Source organism: Aspergillus flavus, chromosome 7 (assembly GCF_009017415.1).
Source record: "Aspergillus flavus chromosome 7, complete sequence".
Classification (NCBI taxonomy): Eukaryota; Fungi; Ascomycota; class Eurotiomycetes; order Eurotiales; family Aspergillaceae; genus Aspergillus; species Aspergillus flavus.
In genome coordinates, this window is record NC_092404.1 from 2008749 (window position 1) to 2025789 (window position 17041).

The 17041-nt window shown below is 48.8% G+C and overlaps 6 protein-coding genes across 6 annotated transcripts; 2 read left to right on the forward strand and 4 right to left on the reverse strand.

The window, feature by feature from the left end:
* Positions 1–682: 682 nt before the first annotated feature.
* Positions 683–3420, reverse strand: F9C07_5899 (putative amino-acid N-acetyltransferase subunit Mak10; the record flags this gene model as incomplete). The annotated part of the gene is made up of 8 exons (XM_041294826.2): positions 683–1609; positions 1663–1761; positions 1820–2077; positions 2142–2600; positions 2652–2888; positions 2965–3105; positions 3188–3255; positions 3351–3420. 8 exons carry the CDS (start codon positions 3418–3420, stop codon positions 683–685), a joined length of 2259 nt encoding a protein of 752 aa, XP_041150439.2.
* Positions 3421–3684: 264 nt separating this feature from the next.
* On the reverse strand, positions 3685–4301 carry F9C07_2281044 (mitochondrial ATP synthase epsilon chain domain-containing protein). The gene is made up of 3 exons (XM_041294827.2): positions 4212–4301; positions 4024–4138; positions 3685–3941 (listed from the first exon to the last, which is right to left on the reverse strand). The coding sequence occupies exons 1-3, from the start codon at positions 4238–4240 to the stop codon at positions 3867–3869; spliced, it is 219 nt and encodes a 72-aa protein (XP_041150440.1). The 5' UTR covers positions 4241–4301; the 3' UTR covers positions 3685–3866.
* On the forward strand, positions 4302–6715 carry F9C07_2281045 (uncharacterized protein). The gene is made up of 2 exons (XM_041294813.2): positions 4302–5168; positions 5235–6715. The coding sequence occupies exons 1-2, from the start codon at positions 5108–5110 to the stop codon at positions 6236–6238; spliced, it is 1065 nt and encodes a 354-aa protein (XP_041150441.1). The 5' UTR covers positions 4302–5107; the 3' UTR covers positions 6239–6715.
* On the forward strand, positions 6716–9193 carry F9C07_2281046 (heat shock protein 60). The gene is made up of 3 exons (XM_071510479.1): positions 6716–7055; positions 7146–7287; positions 7350–9193. Exons 1-3 carry the CDS (start codon positions 6945–6947, stop codon positions 8861–8863), a joined length of 1767 nt encoding a protein of 588 aa, XP_071367040.1. The 5' UTR covers positions 6716–6944; the 3' UTR covers positions 8864–9193.
* A 1195-nt stretch (positions 9194–10388) lies between these two features.
* Positions 10389–14772, reverse strand: F9C07_2281047 (uncharacterized protein; the record flags this gene model as incomplete). Its single annotated transcript, XM_041294828.2, has 12 exons — positions 14404–14772; positions 14134–14344; positions 12945–14077; positions 12663–12884; positions 12441–12609; positions 12380–12388; positions 11708–12328; positions 11290–11658; positions 11109–11236; positions 10938–11041; positions 10499–10880; positions 10389–10434 (listed from the first exon to the last, which is right to left on the reverse strand). Exons 1-12 carry the CDS (start codon positions 14460–14462, stop codon positions 10389–10391), a joined length of 3453 nt encoding a protein of 1150 aa, XP_041150443.2. The 5' UTR covers positions 14463–14772.
* A 537-nt stretch (positions 14773–15309) lies between these two features.
* On the reverse strand, positions 15310–16779 carry F9C07_5904 (putative mitochondrial carrier protein; the record flags this gene model as incomplete). The annotated part of the gene is made up of 2 exons (XM_041294829.1): positions 15310–16448; positions 16539–16779. The coding sequence occupies 2 exons, from the start codon at positions 16777–16779 to the stop codon at positions 15310–15312; spliced, it is 1380 nt and encodes a 459-aa protein (XP_041150444.1).
* Between the last annotated feature and the right edge of the window lie 262 nt (positions 16780–17041).

The following is a 17041-nucleotide window of genomic DNA, read 5'->3' on the forward strand; positions in this document are numbered from 1 at the left end:
TGGCGTGGTTGCAGCGCAGATCGTCCTGTTTTGTTCGCTTATGTTGACCGAATGGGATATTGCTGGGATGTATTTGAGAATTAAAATATGAAATCAATTCAATCCAAACCAAGTCGCCTCCATGCAATCAATGAGGGTTCGCAGAATCGAATTTGTTTTCCGTCATGATGGTAATGAAGTCATGTTCGGGAAGATAACGTCAGGATCAAAGGTCCATTTCCCTCCGCTCGTTAAGTTTGCTCTTTTCAACCTCGGTTCCAACCCTTTTGGGACGAAAGGGAAACGGGGAGAAAAAAAGACAATGGGGGGGGAGTCTGAACCCAAACAATAAGCTTGTGTGTCCCCCAACGGCATGGCATGTCATGAATTTGCTGCCCATGTGCCGATCCTCTGCACGGGAATTGAGCTGCAGTTGCATATCAGGTGATCCCGGAGGCTCTCATTGTGTATGGCCTGATCCCCAAGGTTAATTAAAGTGGGTAAAACTGAGAAATTCTATTTCTTTAACCCTCGGTACACCTCCCTTGCTTCGGGATATTTCTAATACCATTACTCTATGTACATAACTTCATCATCCATCATACATGAAAAGGGCATTGCCAGAACGAACGACGGGTACATGGTATTCATCATCACATCAAATCAAGTCGTTCATCAGAGTTCAGTGGACATCATATGGTTTTCATGTCTGAGAGCCGCTCGGGGTCGGAGATACTTGGGGTACAACCCACCAGTCATGCCAACGCGCCTTCGAGCCCATTTCAGGAATACTTACCTGAAGGTTCACAGCATTGGTGGATGCACGGCGCGCTGCCAACGCCTTCTTCACAGTTTCAATGGCAATGCTGGCCCCGATGCATGCCCGCATCGTATTCTTAACATCCTTTTTCCAATCTTCTTCAATGGCTAGTGTCTGGTTCGTTTGGCCTTGAGGATCCCGGATAAAAGCACCGTTAGCGAGGGTTGCTTCCCAAGCTTTGCGGGCTTCGGAGATGGCTTTCGTGGCACGCTCCAGGACTGCCTCGTCACTGTCCCCTTCTAAGATGGCCTCCCGGCGGTATTCGTCGAAAGGAACCAGTTCCGGCAAAGTAATCGGTATGAAGGGCTTCATGCGGAGTTCATACCGTAGTCTTTCGCTGGAGTATGCCTGCGCAGCCGCTGCTGTGGGCAAAACTTCATGGCGAGCCAGAAGAACATATAGAGCGTGTAAGGATATGGCGAAGGCATCCACGGCGACTATTTGCGTAGTAAGTCTTTCGAGAAGACGGAGCGTATTTTGTAGAGTGGCGTGTCGCTCAACGGCATCGCGTTTCTTTCCCGCCAGAGCGGTCAGGTTCCGCTTCGCGGCAGCAACGGTAAATGTACGGATTCGGTCAATGTGGCCGAGATGTGTGGAGCAGATGTGGGACAAGTACCAGTACATCCCTGGTAGTTCCTCGGGAGAATAGATGGAAAGTTCGAATCCGAGCTGGATAATGAGCCGGAACTGGTTCAGTTTCTGGTGGTAGGCCCAACTGCTAAGCGGGTATGAATAGGTAGCGTCGCCGTTTTGGAGCATAAGTGGAGGTTCGTTGTTCAGCGTGCGTAGCTGTTCATCGAGATCTTCGGCCTACGAAGTAATTAGTAACGGTATACCGTATATGAGAGAAACCGCATAGATACCTCCATCTGTAGGTTGTCCCAGTCAACAATTGTATGGCATACTGTCCGACGGATACGACAACGGTTGAGGCACGCACTTCGGAAAATGTCCACAAATGGCTATCACAGGTTAGCTCGCGGGGGAAATGACGTGAGGGAGATATATGCAGCATCGCACCTGAGCAAAGCGCTTAACAAAAGCATCCATGTGGCTGGCTATCTGAAAGCGAGGGTCGGTCGGCATTTCCGTCTCGTCTGTGTTGGCTTGCAGAAGCGTGCTTGAAGGGAGGACGATTTCCGCAAGCTCATCATATAAGAATTTCTTCACTGGTACAGCTCCCAGAACCATCGTGTTACTCATAATCATAGATTGAACGAGTGATCGAATATAAACTGACGGCTGGGGCTTCCGAGACAGCAGAGTCCAAACGGCCACCTAACAACGTTAGAGAATAAGTAGCCAGAAGAGAAATATTCAGTTAGCTCCTTCAGTAGCATACCTTGAGGTTATGGGGTCCAGAGTAATCCAGGACCTCCAGAAGATCAATGGCATCCTGACACAACCGTTTCAAATGCGCCAGCGCATCCTCAAAGCTTATTTTTACCATTGGCCGAGGGGGGACTGTGCTTGCCAGTTTTCGTTGGATCTTCCAACTGAACGCTTCAGGTACTGGTCTTCCAAGTGACACCGATTCCGTTATAGGGTCCAATTGCGACAGACAGGATGAGAAGTGACTGGCTGAGCGACTCTGCATGATATCGAGATCCTGGTCCAAACTGAGAAGGAAATCACGCCGAAAGACCAACCGGCACTTTATTGCTTCTTTCAACTTTCCGTCGACACTATCACCTTGCTCATCGACCCATGAAATCGCCCGGTCCAAGAGATTGCGGAAATATTCCTGGTCGAACTGCGACAGCAGACTGCGGTTGTACAATTGGGTGACAAAATCTTCCTCCTATATACTTTTAGCGATCGTATATGTACATGTGAAAGCCGTGTGACTTACCTCGTAGAAATACTCATTTATCACTCGCGCATGAACAAAGTCGCAACATTTGATAAGCGCAAGACAATAGGCACGTAGCACGACATGTACCATCCCAGGCTCTTCCTTATTCCTAGCGGATCCCGGACGACAAAAGTGTGCTTCTTCAAGTGTTTTCGGTATGGGCCAAAGGAGTTTATCAAGGTATAGAGAGGTGAAAAGTGTTTGCGAGAGTGGATGTCCCATATGCCATGCCATCTGCCATTGCGCGGTTTGTCTCAGTATATCTCCACATAAGCGGATACTCGTCGCTCTCTGGGAAGGTACCACCTACCTCATGACATAATAGTTCATCCATTATCCCTATCACCTGCTCCGGAGCCAGCTCGCGCGTGGTATCATAGTCGTCCTCTAATGCTTGCACGTCGGTTTGTCCCGGTCCAAGATAGCCGCTGTCCATTTTCGAGTCCATAATCTGCGATAATAGCATATATAAGCTTCATGTCACGCAAAAGTTGAATAGCCCTTGCTACGAGGAGTAAGTAGCATGAGCTCACCTCCAGTGCGCCCACTGCCTCGAACAAAGTAAAGTACTCATCTTTAACCAACTGCCCGGTTCGCAATCCTAACACCAATGAAACAATTGTCAGAAAGCCATATCACGTAGTAGCATATAATCTAGGTAAATTAGCTACTGGACAGAGGTAGAACAGATCTCACTCGAGGCAGCGTTGGTAAACTCGTCCGTAATGTCGCGTGGGACAACGGACTGCGAAATGACTCGCATCATCGGGGTTCGGCCCTCGCTACTTGGCAACATATAAAGTATCGATAATCTGCAGCCAGCTGACAGACTTGCCCGTTCGAACCCTGGGCAGAAAGCACTCTATAAAGAAGGATGATGGGAGAAAGAAACAGAAGTGCCGACGAAAGAGAGGCGGGGAGTCGGGCGGACAGGGCAAAATTGCGGAAGCGTTGCCCGCGGTGTAAAGCTCGAAGGACCGCAGGTTACGGTGACTACGCTCAGAGTACAAACGGCATTACAGTGCACGATAACTACTTTAGACAGCCCCGTTTGCAGGAAAGAAATGGTCTTTTCTTTCTATTTATACCAGGTCAACGGACGAATATGCTACAGAGCTCCAAATCATTTCCTGCACCACACATCATCAACTGTAACCCCCTTCTCGTAAAAAATATCCCATATTATCGCATGCGAGTGATTTCGAAAAGCGTCTATTTCTCGGCGTGGGCAACGGCGGCCTCCTGGTTGGCCTCACCGAGGGAGCGAACCTCGCCCTGCTTGCCGTTCTATATTGGTGAGAAAGACATTGTTAGCCCAAGTTCATGACCCATTGATTCCAACAAAACAAGCGGGGGCACCAAAACGAACCTCCCACTTAGCAAAACGCAGGTCCATCTGGCCACGGCGCTCAGCAGCCAGACGAGGGGTCTCCTTGAGGGATCTGCGGACCGCGCGAGCAGCAACGGCCAGGTAGCGGTTGTAACTGTAAAAGTCAAACGTCCAGTTAGTTCGGCGTTTTCGAAGCAAGAGGTGGAATAATAAGGGATCATGCGTACGTCAAACCAGCAGCTTTCCAGTATGCCATCTTGACGGTGTGTGGAGGATGAGGTATTCAATTGGGGGTGGGAGAATCAAGCAACCGATACGGGATGCTTTGCAAAGCGTCGAGTTTCGGAGCATCGGGATCTCGGGTCATGTGATCCACGTGACTATCCGGGCCCATGACCAATCAAGCAAGCCGTTTCACCTGACCTTTTACAAAAGTAGTATATTCTAGCCATGGCCTACAGCATACTCCATTACCGAATCAGAACTGGGAGAATAGCATGTCTTCAATATATATGCTTCTCTCTTTTTGTCAGACTTCCTGGCTATATCAAGTTTGTACAATCTCTTTTCTTCTTCGGCGTCTCCCTACACGTATATATATATTAGGGGTATCTACTAAGGCTAGATATTATATACTTCAACTACAGATGAAAGTGGTCATTACTTATAATATAGGCAGTAGTTTCAAATTAGCAAAACTCCAGAGCTCCTATCTCCGAGATGGTAATAATATAGTCAGGATCTATTTAATATTGACTGTCCAGTATAGTGGCTGCGCGGCTGAGTACCAGTCGACAAGCATACAAACAAATGATGTCCCTCTCCATTATACTATCCCGGATTGTGAGCTTCACCTACTGTCTACATATCTCAGTTGATGTCCATACCTAGATACTTAGCGATCCGATTCTGTCACACACCTGCTCTCACTTCATCTCACCCTTCTTCATATATTGTTTCACTCAGTTCTTCTCTACAACAGCTTGGTACAACGCCCACCCTTACTCTACACATCATCTTTTCCAGTGACTGTCGGTGAATCAGACTTACGACAAGGGTATTCACAGGCGCTATCTATTCACTATTTGACGTAACTTGCAGTCTCTTATGCTATCAGAACACTATGAGTTCTTCCAAGAGAGCCTTGAACAGACCAAAGAAGCGCACCCTTGTCCGCTGGGATGGTATGTATTTCCTTGGTTGGAAGACATTGATGTTGTTTGCTGGTTAAGCTGACGCTGAGTTGCTAGATAACCTAAACGAGCTTCTTTTACTGACCGTACAGTCAGTCTGCAACAACCAGTCTATTAAGATTCCTTGGTCTGAGGTTGCTAGTACAATGAAAAACAATGTCACTGAAGGGGCTATCGTCCAGCATCTGGCAAAGCTTCGGACCCGTCGTGTCGATGCTGGCAAAGAAGTCCCTCCTCCCCTACGGCGTGGTGGTGTAGGGTCATCGAACAAGTCTTCTGGGAATGTACCTACCAGAACTGCGTCTGGAGCCAAACGCAACCTCAGAGCTCCTCTTAGTGCAGGAAGCGAGGAGGATGAAGGTCTAGAAATGAATTTTCACGACGATACTTCATCTGACGAAGACTATATCGACAAAGGTCGCCGCAGAAGTCGACCCAAGAAGCAATTGCACAAACCCCAGCCACGTGAAGTCATTCCGATCAAAAGTGAAGACGAGGACATGGACGGCAGTAACGATGGATTCGGTGAGCTGTTGGTCCCTGGGGCTGAGTTTCTCCAATATCCCAACGAGCAAGAACCACACTCAGAGCCAACCTCCTCTCCTGTGTCAGACAATGCTACAAGCAAACTGGTTACTTTGAGGTACAGGCAGCCAGTGGGTAATATGTTTAGTGGCTTTCCTTCGACCTATGCACAGTCAGTAGCCGCAGCTCCTAGCGCATATGACAATACGCCTTACCAAGCTCCTTATCAACAGCTACTGGAACCTAATCTCAACATGGAGAATCAATACATGCTTGGATATAATCCTATCGCGGGAATGTCTGCAGTTGTTCCTGAAGACGCTGTTACTAACCTCACCTCCCTCGGGGAAAATCAAGACTTTCACAATACACCATATGCTGGCTACCAGCATCCAGCTTATTACCACTCCACTGATGACTCGGTTGGTGGTGTCCTTTATGGTGACAACTACCAGTTTCTCCATGGTAACTATATTGAACCAAATGAGGATTTGATCATGGAGACTCAGGATAACCTGGTGACGAAGATTGAATAAACCTCAAACAACATGACTTCACCGACTGGATGTCGTTCCCCCCCCGGTTCAGTTCGACTTTAGTGCTATTCTATTGTCTTGAACTAAGTCTGAAGGTACCTTGAATTGAGAGGTTGGATTTTGGTTTGCTTTATCTAGTGTTGACGAGACGGTGTTCTGCTTTGTTCAGTCCGAGCAATACATGGGGATCTCTTTCCAACTTTTGGTTTACATTCATTGGCCTCGGTCAGCGACTATGCATTGTTATTCTTTGACTTACTCCAATTTTGCATGCGCTTCATATTTGTATTGTTTTGTTTTTAGTTTTATTTTTCAGATTGGTGTTGTTTCGCTTTTGAATCTTTAAGTTATAGTCCTTAATTAGCAATATCAACGCCGATAAGCGGCAATTAGTAATGTATACGAATTTCCGCTTCCGACGAGCCGAAGACATTCCCTCGGGAACGAGCCACGTGACCCATTCTAGGAGCTTCTTTTGCCAAGACATCCGGGGATCGAGAATCGCCTGGAAAATTTTCGAGACTTTGGCTTCATCTCCATCCTCCCTCTCCATCTTCTCTTCTCCCATCTCCCCATCTCCATCTCCTTCTTCCCTTCTTTCTTCCTCTGCACCCGTCCTTGCTCTGGGAGTTCTGTTCGGGCAGACTTACTTCAACCATCAATTGACTCTGTTTCTGTATTTTCTTATTTACCTCTCTTATCCAAGATGCAAAGAGCTCTTTCCTCCAGGACATCTGTCCTTTCCGCCGCTTCTAAGCGCGCTCCCTTCTACAGATCCTCTGGCTTCAACCTCCAGCAGCAACGGTTTGCCCACAAGGTACGTACTATCCGACACTGACTTCCCAAAGCCTCCCGACAGCTCCCGGACTGTTTCCCTCCGAATTACTAGAATGCTAATGCGGTGTAGGAGCTCAAATTCGGCGTCGAAGCCCGTGCCCAGCTCCTTAAGGGTGTTGACACTCTTGCTAAGGCTGTTACTTCCACTCTTGGTCCCAAGGGTCGCAATGTCCTGATTGACACTCCTTACGGCTCTCCCAAGATCACCAAGGGTATGTCGCTACACCCCGACCGTTTCTAAACCAAACCGAAGGATGATACTGACTGCATGAAGACGGTGTGACCGTTGCCAAGGCCGTTCAGCTTCAGGACAAGTTCGAGAACCTTGGTGCTCGTCTCCTCCAGGATGTTGCCTCCAAGACCAACGAACTCGCCGGTGACGGTACCACCACCGCTACCTGCCTTGCCCGTGCCATCTTCTCCGAAACCGTCAAGAATGTTGCCGCTGGCTGCAACCCCATGGATCTGCGCCGTGGTATCCAGGCTGCTGTCGAGGCTGCTGTCGACTACCTGCAGCAGAACAAGCGTGACATCACCACCGGCGAGGAGATTGCTCAGGTCGCTACCATCTCCGCTAACGGCGACACCCACGTTGGTAAGCTCATCTCCACTGCTATGGAGAGAGTCGGCAAGGAGGGTGTTATCACCGTTAAGGAGGGCAAGACCCTTGAGGATGAACTTGAGGTCACTGAGGGTATGCGTTTCGACCGCGGTTACACCTCCCCTTACTTCATCACCGATACCAAGTCCCAGAAGGTCGAGTTCGAGAAGCCCTTGATCCTCCTTTCCGAGAAGAAGATCTCCGCTGTTCAGGATATCATTCCCGCCCTTGAGGCCTCCACTACCCTCCGCCGCCCTCTCGTCATCATTGCTGAGGACATTGAGGGTGAGGCTCTCGCCGTCTGCATTCTGAACAAGCTCCGTGGTCAGCTCCAGGTTGCTGCCGTCAAGGCTCCTGGCTTCGGTGACAACCGCAAGAGCATCCTTGGTGATCTTGGTGTTCTCACTAACGGTACTGTCTTTACCGATGAGCTCGACATCAAGCTTGAGAAGCTTACCCCTGACATGCTCGGTTCCACTGGCTCCATCACTATCACTAAGGAGGACACTATCATCCTGAACGGTGAGGGTACCAAGGACTCCATCGCTCAGCGCTGTGAGCAGATCCGTGGTGTCATGGCTGACCCCACCACTTCCGAATATGAGAAGGAGAAGCTCCAGGAGCGTCTGGCCAAGCTCTCCGGTGGTGTTGCTGTCATCAAGGTCGGTGGGTCCTCTGAGGTCGAGGTCGGTGAGAAGAAGGACCGTGTCGTTGACGCCCTCAACGCCACTCGTGCTGCTGTTGAGGAGGGTATCCTCCCTGGTGGTGGTACTGCTCTCCTCAAGGCCGCTGCCAACGGCCTTGACAACGTCAAGCCTGCCAACTTCGACCAGCAGCTCGGTGTCAGCATCATCAAGAATGCTATCACCCGCCCTGCTCGCCAGATCGTTGAGAACGCTGGTCTTGAGGGCAGCGTCATTGTTGGCAAGCTTACTGAGGAGCACGCCAAGGACTTCAACCGTGGGTTTGACAGCTCCAAGGGCGAGTACGTTGACATGATCTCCAAGGGTATCGTCGACCCCCTCAAGGTCGTCCGTACTGCCCTGGTTGATGCTAGCGGTGTCGCCTCTCTCCTTGGTACCACTGAGGTCGCTATTGTTGATGCCCCTGAGGAGAAGGCCCCTGCCGCTCCTGGTGGTATGGGTGGCATGGGTGGTATGGGCGGCATGGGTGGTGGCATGTTCTAAACTCCGCCACGCCTGCTATAGCCTAACCTCTCCTTGTTTCTAACCGTTCCTCTTCCAGCGTGTCTTTGCATATTATTGCATATTCTGATATCTCTGTGTTTTTAATATCTCTTTTGTCCTAATGTGTTGCACGTCCTCACTACCCAATTCCTTACTTCCGATTCTCCCTATCCTCCTACCTCTATTGTATTCTCCCCATAAATCATCTCCACTCCACTATGTCGGGATAAAAAGCCTCAGGGAGTCCTGTGTACCATATCATGTACTTTACGTACGCCGCAGCTTCTGTAGTTGTGGTTCTGTTCTCAATTTACAATAATTGTTCATGAACAAGTCGTCTCTTTTACGTAGCTCAGGCCCGTATAGAATCGTAGACTTGCATTTCAGCTACGATATACGTGGAATACCTAGTGTTAGTTAAATTTAATGGTCGAGGTCAGGAGTTCGTACAGCTTTCTATGCTAGGTGTGCGTGCGTTCTCGCGCATGCCTGTGGCCTGGGTGTGGTGATCTACGAGGTTTAGCATGTACTCCAATGCACAAGTAATGTTAACTTATGCGGGGGAATGAGTCCTGGACCCATGATAAGCCCAATTAAAGTGAGGTCAATCCTGGTGGACAGTCTGGAGAAGGTTGACCACGGCATGGATAGAAGTAGCAGTATTGATGTTGATGTTGATTCATAGACTTGTTCAATTGAAACATTGATATCTGAGGGTAATGTTCGAATGATTGTTGTCAGCTTCTCCTATGTCTCCTCTGAGGACGCAGGCTGCAGCTACCAAAAGCTTCACTAGAACATTGCTGAACGATGGTGCTCCAGTAGGGGCTATGATTCTCGGATTGGGTGGTTGTGATGACCTTTTCTTGCACGGCAGAGCGATTGGCTGGGCGCTTTGGCCTAGGTATGATAGTTGTGCATTTGGGGCAGCTGGCGTCTTATCTTGGATTTTTTGTAACAAATCGTCTACCGTCATATAAGGTTGGACCTCACGCAACTGGCGCGCCAAGTTCGCCAATCTTTGGGTGAATGAAATATACCCAGCAGCGGGCGACCTCGCTGTTGCTCTGGGGTCACAGGCAGACAGGACGTCTGCAACCCTGTCGATCTTAGATCGAGTAGCACCTGCGTAGCAGCAATCCAGGATTGCTAGAGCATCAAAACCTTCGGCAGCGTCGTCATCGGCGAAAAAGGAGTGTGGATATTCTGCTTCCCGTCTGCAGTTACGAATTTGAGTGAAGACCTATTCTCCCGCACAGGGTGTGCGAGCTCTTGTTGAGAAGATCTTCACCGAGAATCTCGGATTGGCAGCGTATTGGTTCTTAGCGGCATCACTGACCAAGCTGTGCTATTAAGTAGGTACCTCATGTGACGATCCTAGAGGGTTAGGCTCACCTGACCTTCGATGACATGAATCATTGAACTGCACTGCCTAGATTGCCTTTCTATATAGATGGTATTCATCCCCAGGAAATTCCTTCACTCCCAGTCAACAGCTTGGTTCCTCTCTACCTAACCCCCGTCTTTACAAGAGAACCGGCAGCAAGATCGCCTTAGCAGTATCTAACCGCCTGCAACGTATACAAAAAATCAGAAAAATAGATAAATAAATAGATAACGTAGGATAAAAACTACGCGCCATTAACACTCTGCTGCCATCGACCCCCCTTCTCAGAAAGATCAAACCCCATCATCCCCTCCATATCAGATACATGGACCGCCGGCAACGGCGAAATCACCCGATCCTCATGTCGTTTCCAAATATCATCCTCAAACTGCTTGTTATACCGTCTGTTCCCCAGATACCTGTCAAGACGTCCCGTACTTTCCGATTGTCCTGGGGCCGGCTTTGCGGGGGACGCCACGGCTCCTAATTTGAATACGCCTTTGACGGGGAGCAGGAAGAAATCCGTGATTATGCCGACGCCGATGATGTGGGCTTTTACGACGCTATCGCGGAGACGCTCGCTGAAGGCCATGGAGAGGGCGATGAGGATTATTGCGGCGGATGTTGGGCCTTGAGTCGTGTTTGGTTAGTGGTGGGCTTCAGAGGGGCTTTTACTCATTGACGGACCTGATATTGCTAGCATGTAGGCCCAGTCGGGGTTTGTTTCTTCGCCGCTCCATTCGCGGACATTGACGCCGAATAGGGAGGTAAAAAACGAGAGCGGGAGGAAGCTACGTTTTTCCTTTAGTAAAAGGTTGTAGATGGTAATTGATAGTATAGGGTAGAGTGGTGACTGACATGACAGTGAAGATCGTGAATACCATTACAGACTGCGATTGGTTTTGGGCTACTTCTGCCTGCCAGCGGGTTATACGGGATTCGTCGACGTTTGCTTGCTTTTGCTTGAGGTCGAGGAGGTTTTCGACCTAGAATACATAGCGTTAGGTAAGTTAGGTGGCATGAGGACAGGGGACCGTACAGCTTTCTGTGCTAGATGTGCGTTCTCGCGCATGTCTGTAACCTGAGTGCGGTAGTCTTCAAGTCGGGAAAGAGCGGATTCTATGAAGACTTTGCCGTATCCTTTGTCTTCGAAATATTGCGCCATAATTTTGACGGTGGCGGTTTGTTGTTCGAGAAGTTTCAATATGGTTCCTAGTTCGTCTATTATGTCTCTCAGTTCTAGAAGTGTAGAGAGATCCTCGCGGTTTTGGTTGGCTACTCGACGATCTCTTTCATCACGCTCTGATGCGGTCATTGTCTTGCCTTCTAGTGTCCTGTTGTAATCAGCTGGTCTAGCGATGAACCCTCGAGTGCGGAAGCGCTTGAATGATTTGGTGGTTGATTCAGTCTACTGACATTAGCTTTTGTATTGGAGTCGCCGATGGAATGTAGCGTACCAGGATGCTAATGGATTCCTCGAAGATCCGCAGTATCTGTAGATCATGGTCCAGCGTCCTGTCCAGAAGGATAGTGACTGCATGCAAGACTATCAATGCAGCGAGATCCCCGGCTGTCTCAAAGCGTCTTGCAAGGTCCCCGTTCAACTCGTTGTAAATGCTGTTATGAAGGTTCGCTTGTTCGTATAGTTTGTCTTCAGCAGTCGTCGCCTCCTGTTTGGGGAAAAAGGTAACGACGGTTTTCTCGTCTACGATCCAGAGCCAGAGCTGATCAACCATGAGAACTTTTCCATCGACGAACGTCTTGGAAGAGTCAGGATTATCTTGCAGGGGAATTGAACTACCAAGCTCGTGACTGAGATCGACGACTTTTCTAGTCCGCTTCCATAGCATCTGATCGTCGTCTCTTGCTATCGTGGATCGCAGATTTGGATACCCATACTGGTCTAATGTTCTTCGTATATGAATAGGGGGCTCGGCGCCCAGGAACTTCCATATCAATCTCGTTTCCACATGAGACTCCGAGATGTATTCAGGGACTGGCTTGGATCTTCCCTGTTGTAGCCGCTTTTCGATGACCTTTCTTCGTTGAAGGAGATTCCAGTATGTATCCCAGTGAAGCTGTGATCATACCTTAGCTAATGGGATTATAAGTCCAATAAACTGACTTACATAAGGAAGCTATCATATCGTTAGTACACTATCCTATCAAATATCGAATGGCTGGACTTACGTATAAGGCTAATTGTGGATCACGGGGCTCCCCTGGTGGGCTTATTGGCAAAGAATCGCTCAGCCTGGAATGGATACATGTGGGACGGACAAAACGCGCATGAGGCTCCAGATGGCGGGCTCTAATAATTTGCGAGTACCAATTTTTATCATTGATGAACTGTTTGAAGCTGATGAAGTACGTTAGCTAAAGAGGTAGCGCATGTAAAGGGAGTGACCTTACAACTCTGGCCTCTGCTGGTCGTTGCAAGCCTTAGACAGAACTGGAGGCACCCATCCTGTATGGGTGTATGGAACATGAATCCATAAGAGCTTCTCGCTACCTGGCTCTGGCCTGTCAAATCGAGGAGCTCTCCGAGGTAGTTCTGCTCGAACCTCTTGGAGTCGCTCCCTTGTGGGCGGTGGTAAAGGTAGGAAATTCCTGTATTTCGATGATAAACTGGCTCTGTGGTTGGTTTCGTCAGTCAATTCTGTGATCCAACTTTCGTGTTAAAGCAATTCTTACAATACATTGGGCTGTCCCTCGTTACTAGGACTGGAACTCCCAGCAGTGGTCTCTTTTCTATCATCAGCCACGCTATCTCTATGCCCTGGATCTTCACTGGAAACAGTATCACTTTGAATATCCGACGTTGCTTCTTCTTGTGGTACATTGAAATAACTGTCGGCGGCCGCCTCCGTAACGTGAATTCTGGGGGAAGCAGCGGCCACGAAGCTGCGGGTTCTTCTTATGGACGGTCTTGATGAAACTGTTTCAGACTGGATGGCGCTAGCCTCCGCCACTACCCCATCTCGCATAGCAAACGATGTATCTGCCATAGCGGCAGATGATGGTCTGCTATCAAAGTCACTTATCGAGGAGTCATCGATTGAGCCGGACGATATTCTACCAGTCTGTTTTAGTCGATCCGTGAGACAAATTGCAGGCCCCTCTTTCAGATACTCTCGTAGTGGCGTTTTCGTTGACCAGAGCTTGAGAGGCGTCTCATCGCTGACTCCCCGCGCTGTGTCTTCGAAGAAACCATTGACTTGGACCATAACCTCTCGACTAACGCGCAACGGAGCATCTGGTAGCTTGGAGAGCTGTACAGCCATGGCGACGATTGGCTGGAGCTCTTTAATGAAGCTTATTCTCGTTGTGAGTTCTTGTCCTTTGAAGGATGCTACACCAACGTGGTCCGTGGCTAACGGAATCACCTTTTCGTGCTCCAGATCTAGAACTCCCGACCGAATAGAAGTGATTGGGACATGCATTTCCACTGTGCTTACGGTGCCCGAATCGGCGACTGTGAGTGTAGAGTCGACAGTCTCTAAGAATGTCCATATTTTGATATCTGCAGATATGGACCTGAATTGGTTGGATAGTTGCAACAGCCTTGGATGTCTGGGCTTCAGCACCTCTCGTATTGAGTGTGGAACATGATACTTGAGTTGCATTAAGCGGCGGATACACTTAGCATACTCAGGAGCTGAAAGATAACTCGAGCCTTGGTGAGGGGTTGCCATGAAAGCAATCCCATAGCAGCTTGTTAGTATCGACGCGAGGTTCGACGTTGAGTGTGCGGCAATGGCAAGCGCTGCTTTGGCGACAAGACCACCTGTACCATGGCAGATGAAGAGTATCGGCCTCCTTCCGCTCTGTATAGTGTTACTAATCTCATGTATTTGTGCAGCAATATATAAGCGCTGCATACAGTGTGTTGCCTTTCTGCGTGTATCTGCTTCAAGAGATGATGGGCCAAAGAGTCCAGATCATCTTGACGATCTAGCGGTCCATGGTCCAGCAGTAACACCCGCACATTAGGAATATATCGTGTCAGTTCTGAGATGAGCCATGGCCTCTGGAAATCATCACCGATCCACGCTCGCTGTGGATCTGCTCCAATCGCAGGAACCGCCACAACACTATAATCATTCAGACAAAAATATCAAATAGGGTGGGCAGTTATAGCTATGAGACTTACTCTACCTCGTTCTCGAGTTGAATAGACCCCTCACTGTTCGTGTCGCTACTGATCGCCATAGTGGTTGTTTTCTCTGGGAGGGAATATATTGAACCATACTTCAGACTTTAGGGGTGGAAAAGATATGATTATGGGTAGATGACAGCCATCATCTGATCCCACCTCTGTTTTTCGATTAAAATCCATGGCAGCTGACAATTCCTGGGGCCTTGCAGAAGCCTTGGCAATTCAGCCTCATCAGGAAGCGTACTAAAGGCGACTAGGGCAATCGAGACGCCAATCATGAGGCCAAAGTGTTGGAAAGAACGATTGCTCGGATCCACGGGGATCAATACCACCTCGTGACTTACCCAGCACATGACAGTCTACAACCCTATAACATAAAAAAACTGATTTCCTAATAGAACTTTTACTATATATTGATAGCTCACTTTCTCATATTATTAGTTATGTTGGATTTACCCTATTGTCTGCAGCACTGGCCCCTGAGTGGCACTGAAACTGAAAAGATCTTAGTATAACGGAGATGTTGACGATAGTTTAGTCACTATAATACACTAAAGAGGGGGGTTTGTTAGCTCTATTGCCAGATATAAGTATGTACACAATAACTAGAATGCAACGCTTTTGGAGTGTAGCGACCAGAATCACCATTCAACCCCAATAAAGTACAAATAGATGCTCTATAACTTGACTCATGCGGTATCGTCAAAAAACAATAACAAGGAGCAGAAATTCTGCTACAAAATTAAACAATAACTAATAATGCCGGGGGTATTCACGGCCCTACATGTACACATGTACACATGTAGGGCATGCTGGAAAATTCGAATAAAACGCGAGGTGTCGCGAGCGGTTACGTTGTGTTTTGATCCCAGCAGCAAATCAGGCTGACTGAGCAACTCCTCATACAGAGTCCGAATGTTCCTCCACAGGATGACGTCTCTCGTTGACGCCCCTTGCCATCTTCTTACCCACTTCATATGTGGAAATCATGATGGCGCAGGCAGGTGCTACTTTCAAGCACCGTGCTACCCAGCCTCGAAAGAGCCCGGCCGTACCCTCCTCGCGGAAGATATGCATGAGGAACCTGGGCAAGGAAAGCTGTTCAGGGTGCAGAGAGCCCCGCGGTACGCTGCTCTTCTCATCCCCCATGTGTCGAAAAACTTGCTGGCGTGTTTTCCCCACATCAAAAGGAGTTGTGACAAATGCTGCTACCGAGCCTGACGCAGCACCCGCGATGAAGCTTTCAAGGAACGTTGGCGTATGCATGTCGTCCTCATGTTGGTGTCTCACAGAGGGCGGTCCAGTTGGAAAAAGGCGGTCATGGGCTTTATGACGTGCCTCAATGAGATGCTTTTTTACTTCCTCATATCCCCACCAGTACAGACCAGAAAAGGGTACATCGCGCCACATAGTGAGCGTTAACCCTCGCCACAGCGAACCATAGCCCTGAGTTTTGGTCATATGGTGTAATCCCTCGAGAGTGGCCCTGAAATGCCCTGCGCCGGTGCCCGGGGTAGCCTGTAAACGGGTTCGGAACATCTCGATCGGGCTAATGGCCGATGCTGCAGCAACTCTTGCAACAGAGCCTGATATAAATGCAACATAGGCATCTGGCAGAAGTCTCTTTAATGGGCTTCTGTCATCGGTTCGCAACCAATCGTATCCCGCAAAGTAGATGATATTTGCCGGTATACTCATCATCATGGTCGGACTAAGTCCACGCCAAAGAGTCCACACGCCTTCATTCCGAGCGATTTTCCGTAGGCCATCAAGTGTGGATGTAAAGGTTTTCCGCTGAACTTCCTCCACGGCACAATCCGCGATAACAGGCGAAGGAGATCCAATAGCTCCTGCGCCGGGCCCAACCATACACACCTGAGTATTCTGACCTATCCAAAAAACTTCACGGCAACAGGCAGTCACTCCTAAATTCGGGGGCATGTTCTTCAACGTTTGCGCCGTGTGGTGGTTAAAAGGGGATGTATTCTTAATCGCAGATTGGGATTGTAGGCGGACTCGAACGACGTCAAGAGGGGTCACTATTCAACAGTGTTAGTATATATAGATACATAACACTCATCCCCAAACGTGGTTGAGAAGATCGAATTCAGATTCAGTAACAGACATACCTAGTAGATTTGTTAAAACGCTGCCACAGGTGGCGGAAACCATCTTCTGGATGATTGAAACATGCTCATTATTCCCACTAGCGTCCGGAGCAGGAGCGTTTCCTGTTCCAGAAGTAGCCGTCATTGCCTTGCCTTCAATCCAAGGCCATGACTCTGCCGTGTTCCCCTCCAATCCAGTGGTGGTCAAGAGGTCAGAGCGATATCGGTCCCCGCGAGTGATGTCAGACCTATAGTCAGACATTCATTCGACTAGGAAGATACAGCAAGAAGTGTCACTATAGTCAATTTTCTGCGTCCTTTCGGATATGAGTATCAGCAGAATAGTCTTTCGTGAGACAGTATAGAAAATCCGGTTGTGGGGAGCAGCAACGACGGGAGCAATGCGTCAGTCAAAGAAAAAGAACGGTCCCGGCTCGGTTGTTAGCGGTGGCGCTCGGACAAGAGCAAGATTGGATCCGGAGATAAGATAGCGCCGAACTGCCGCTTGACATTAACTTTCTCCT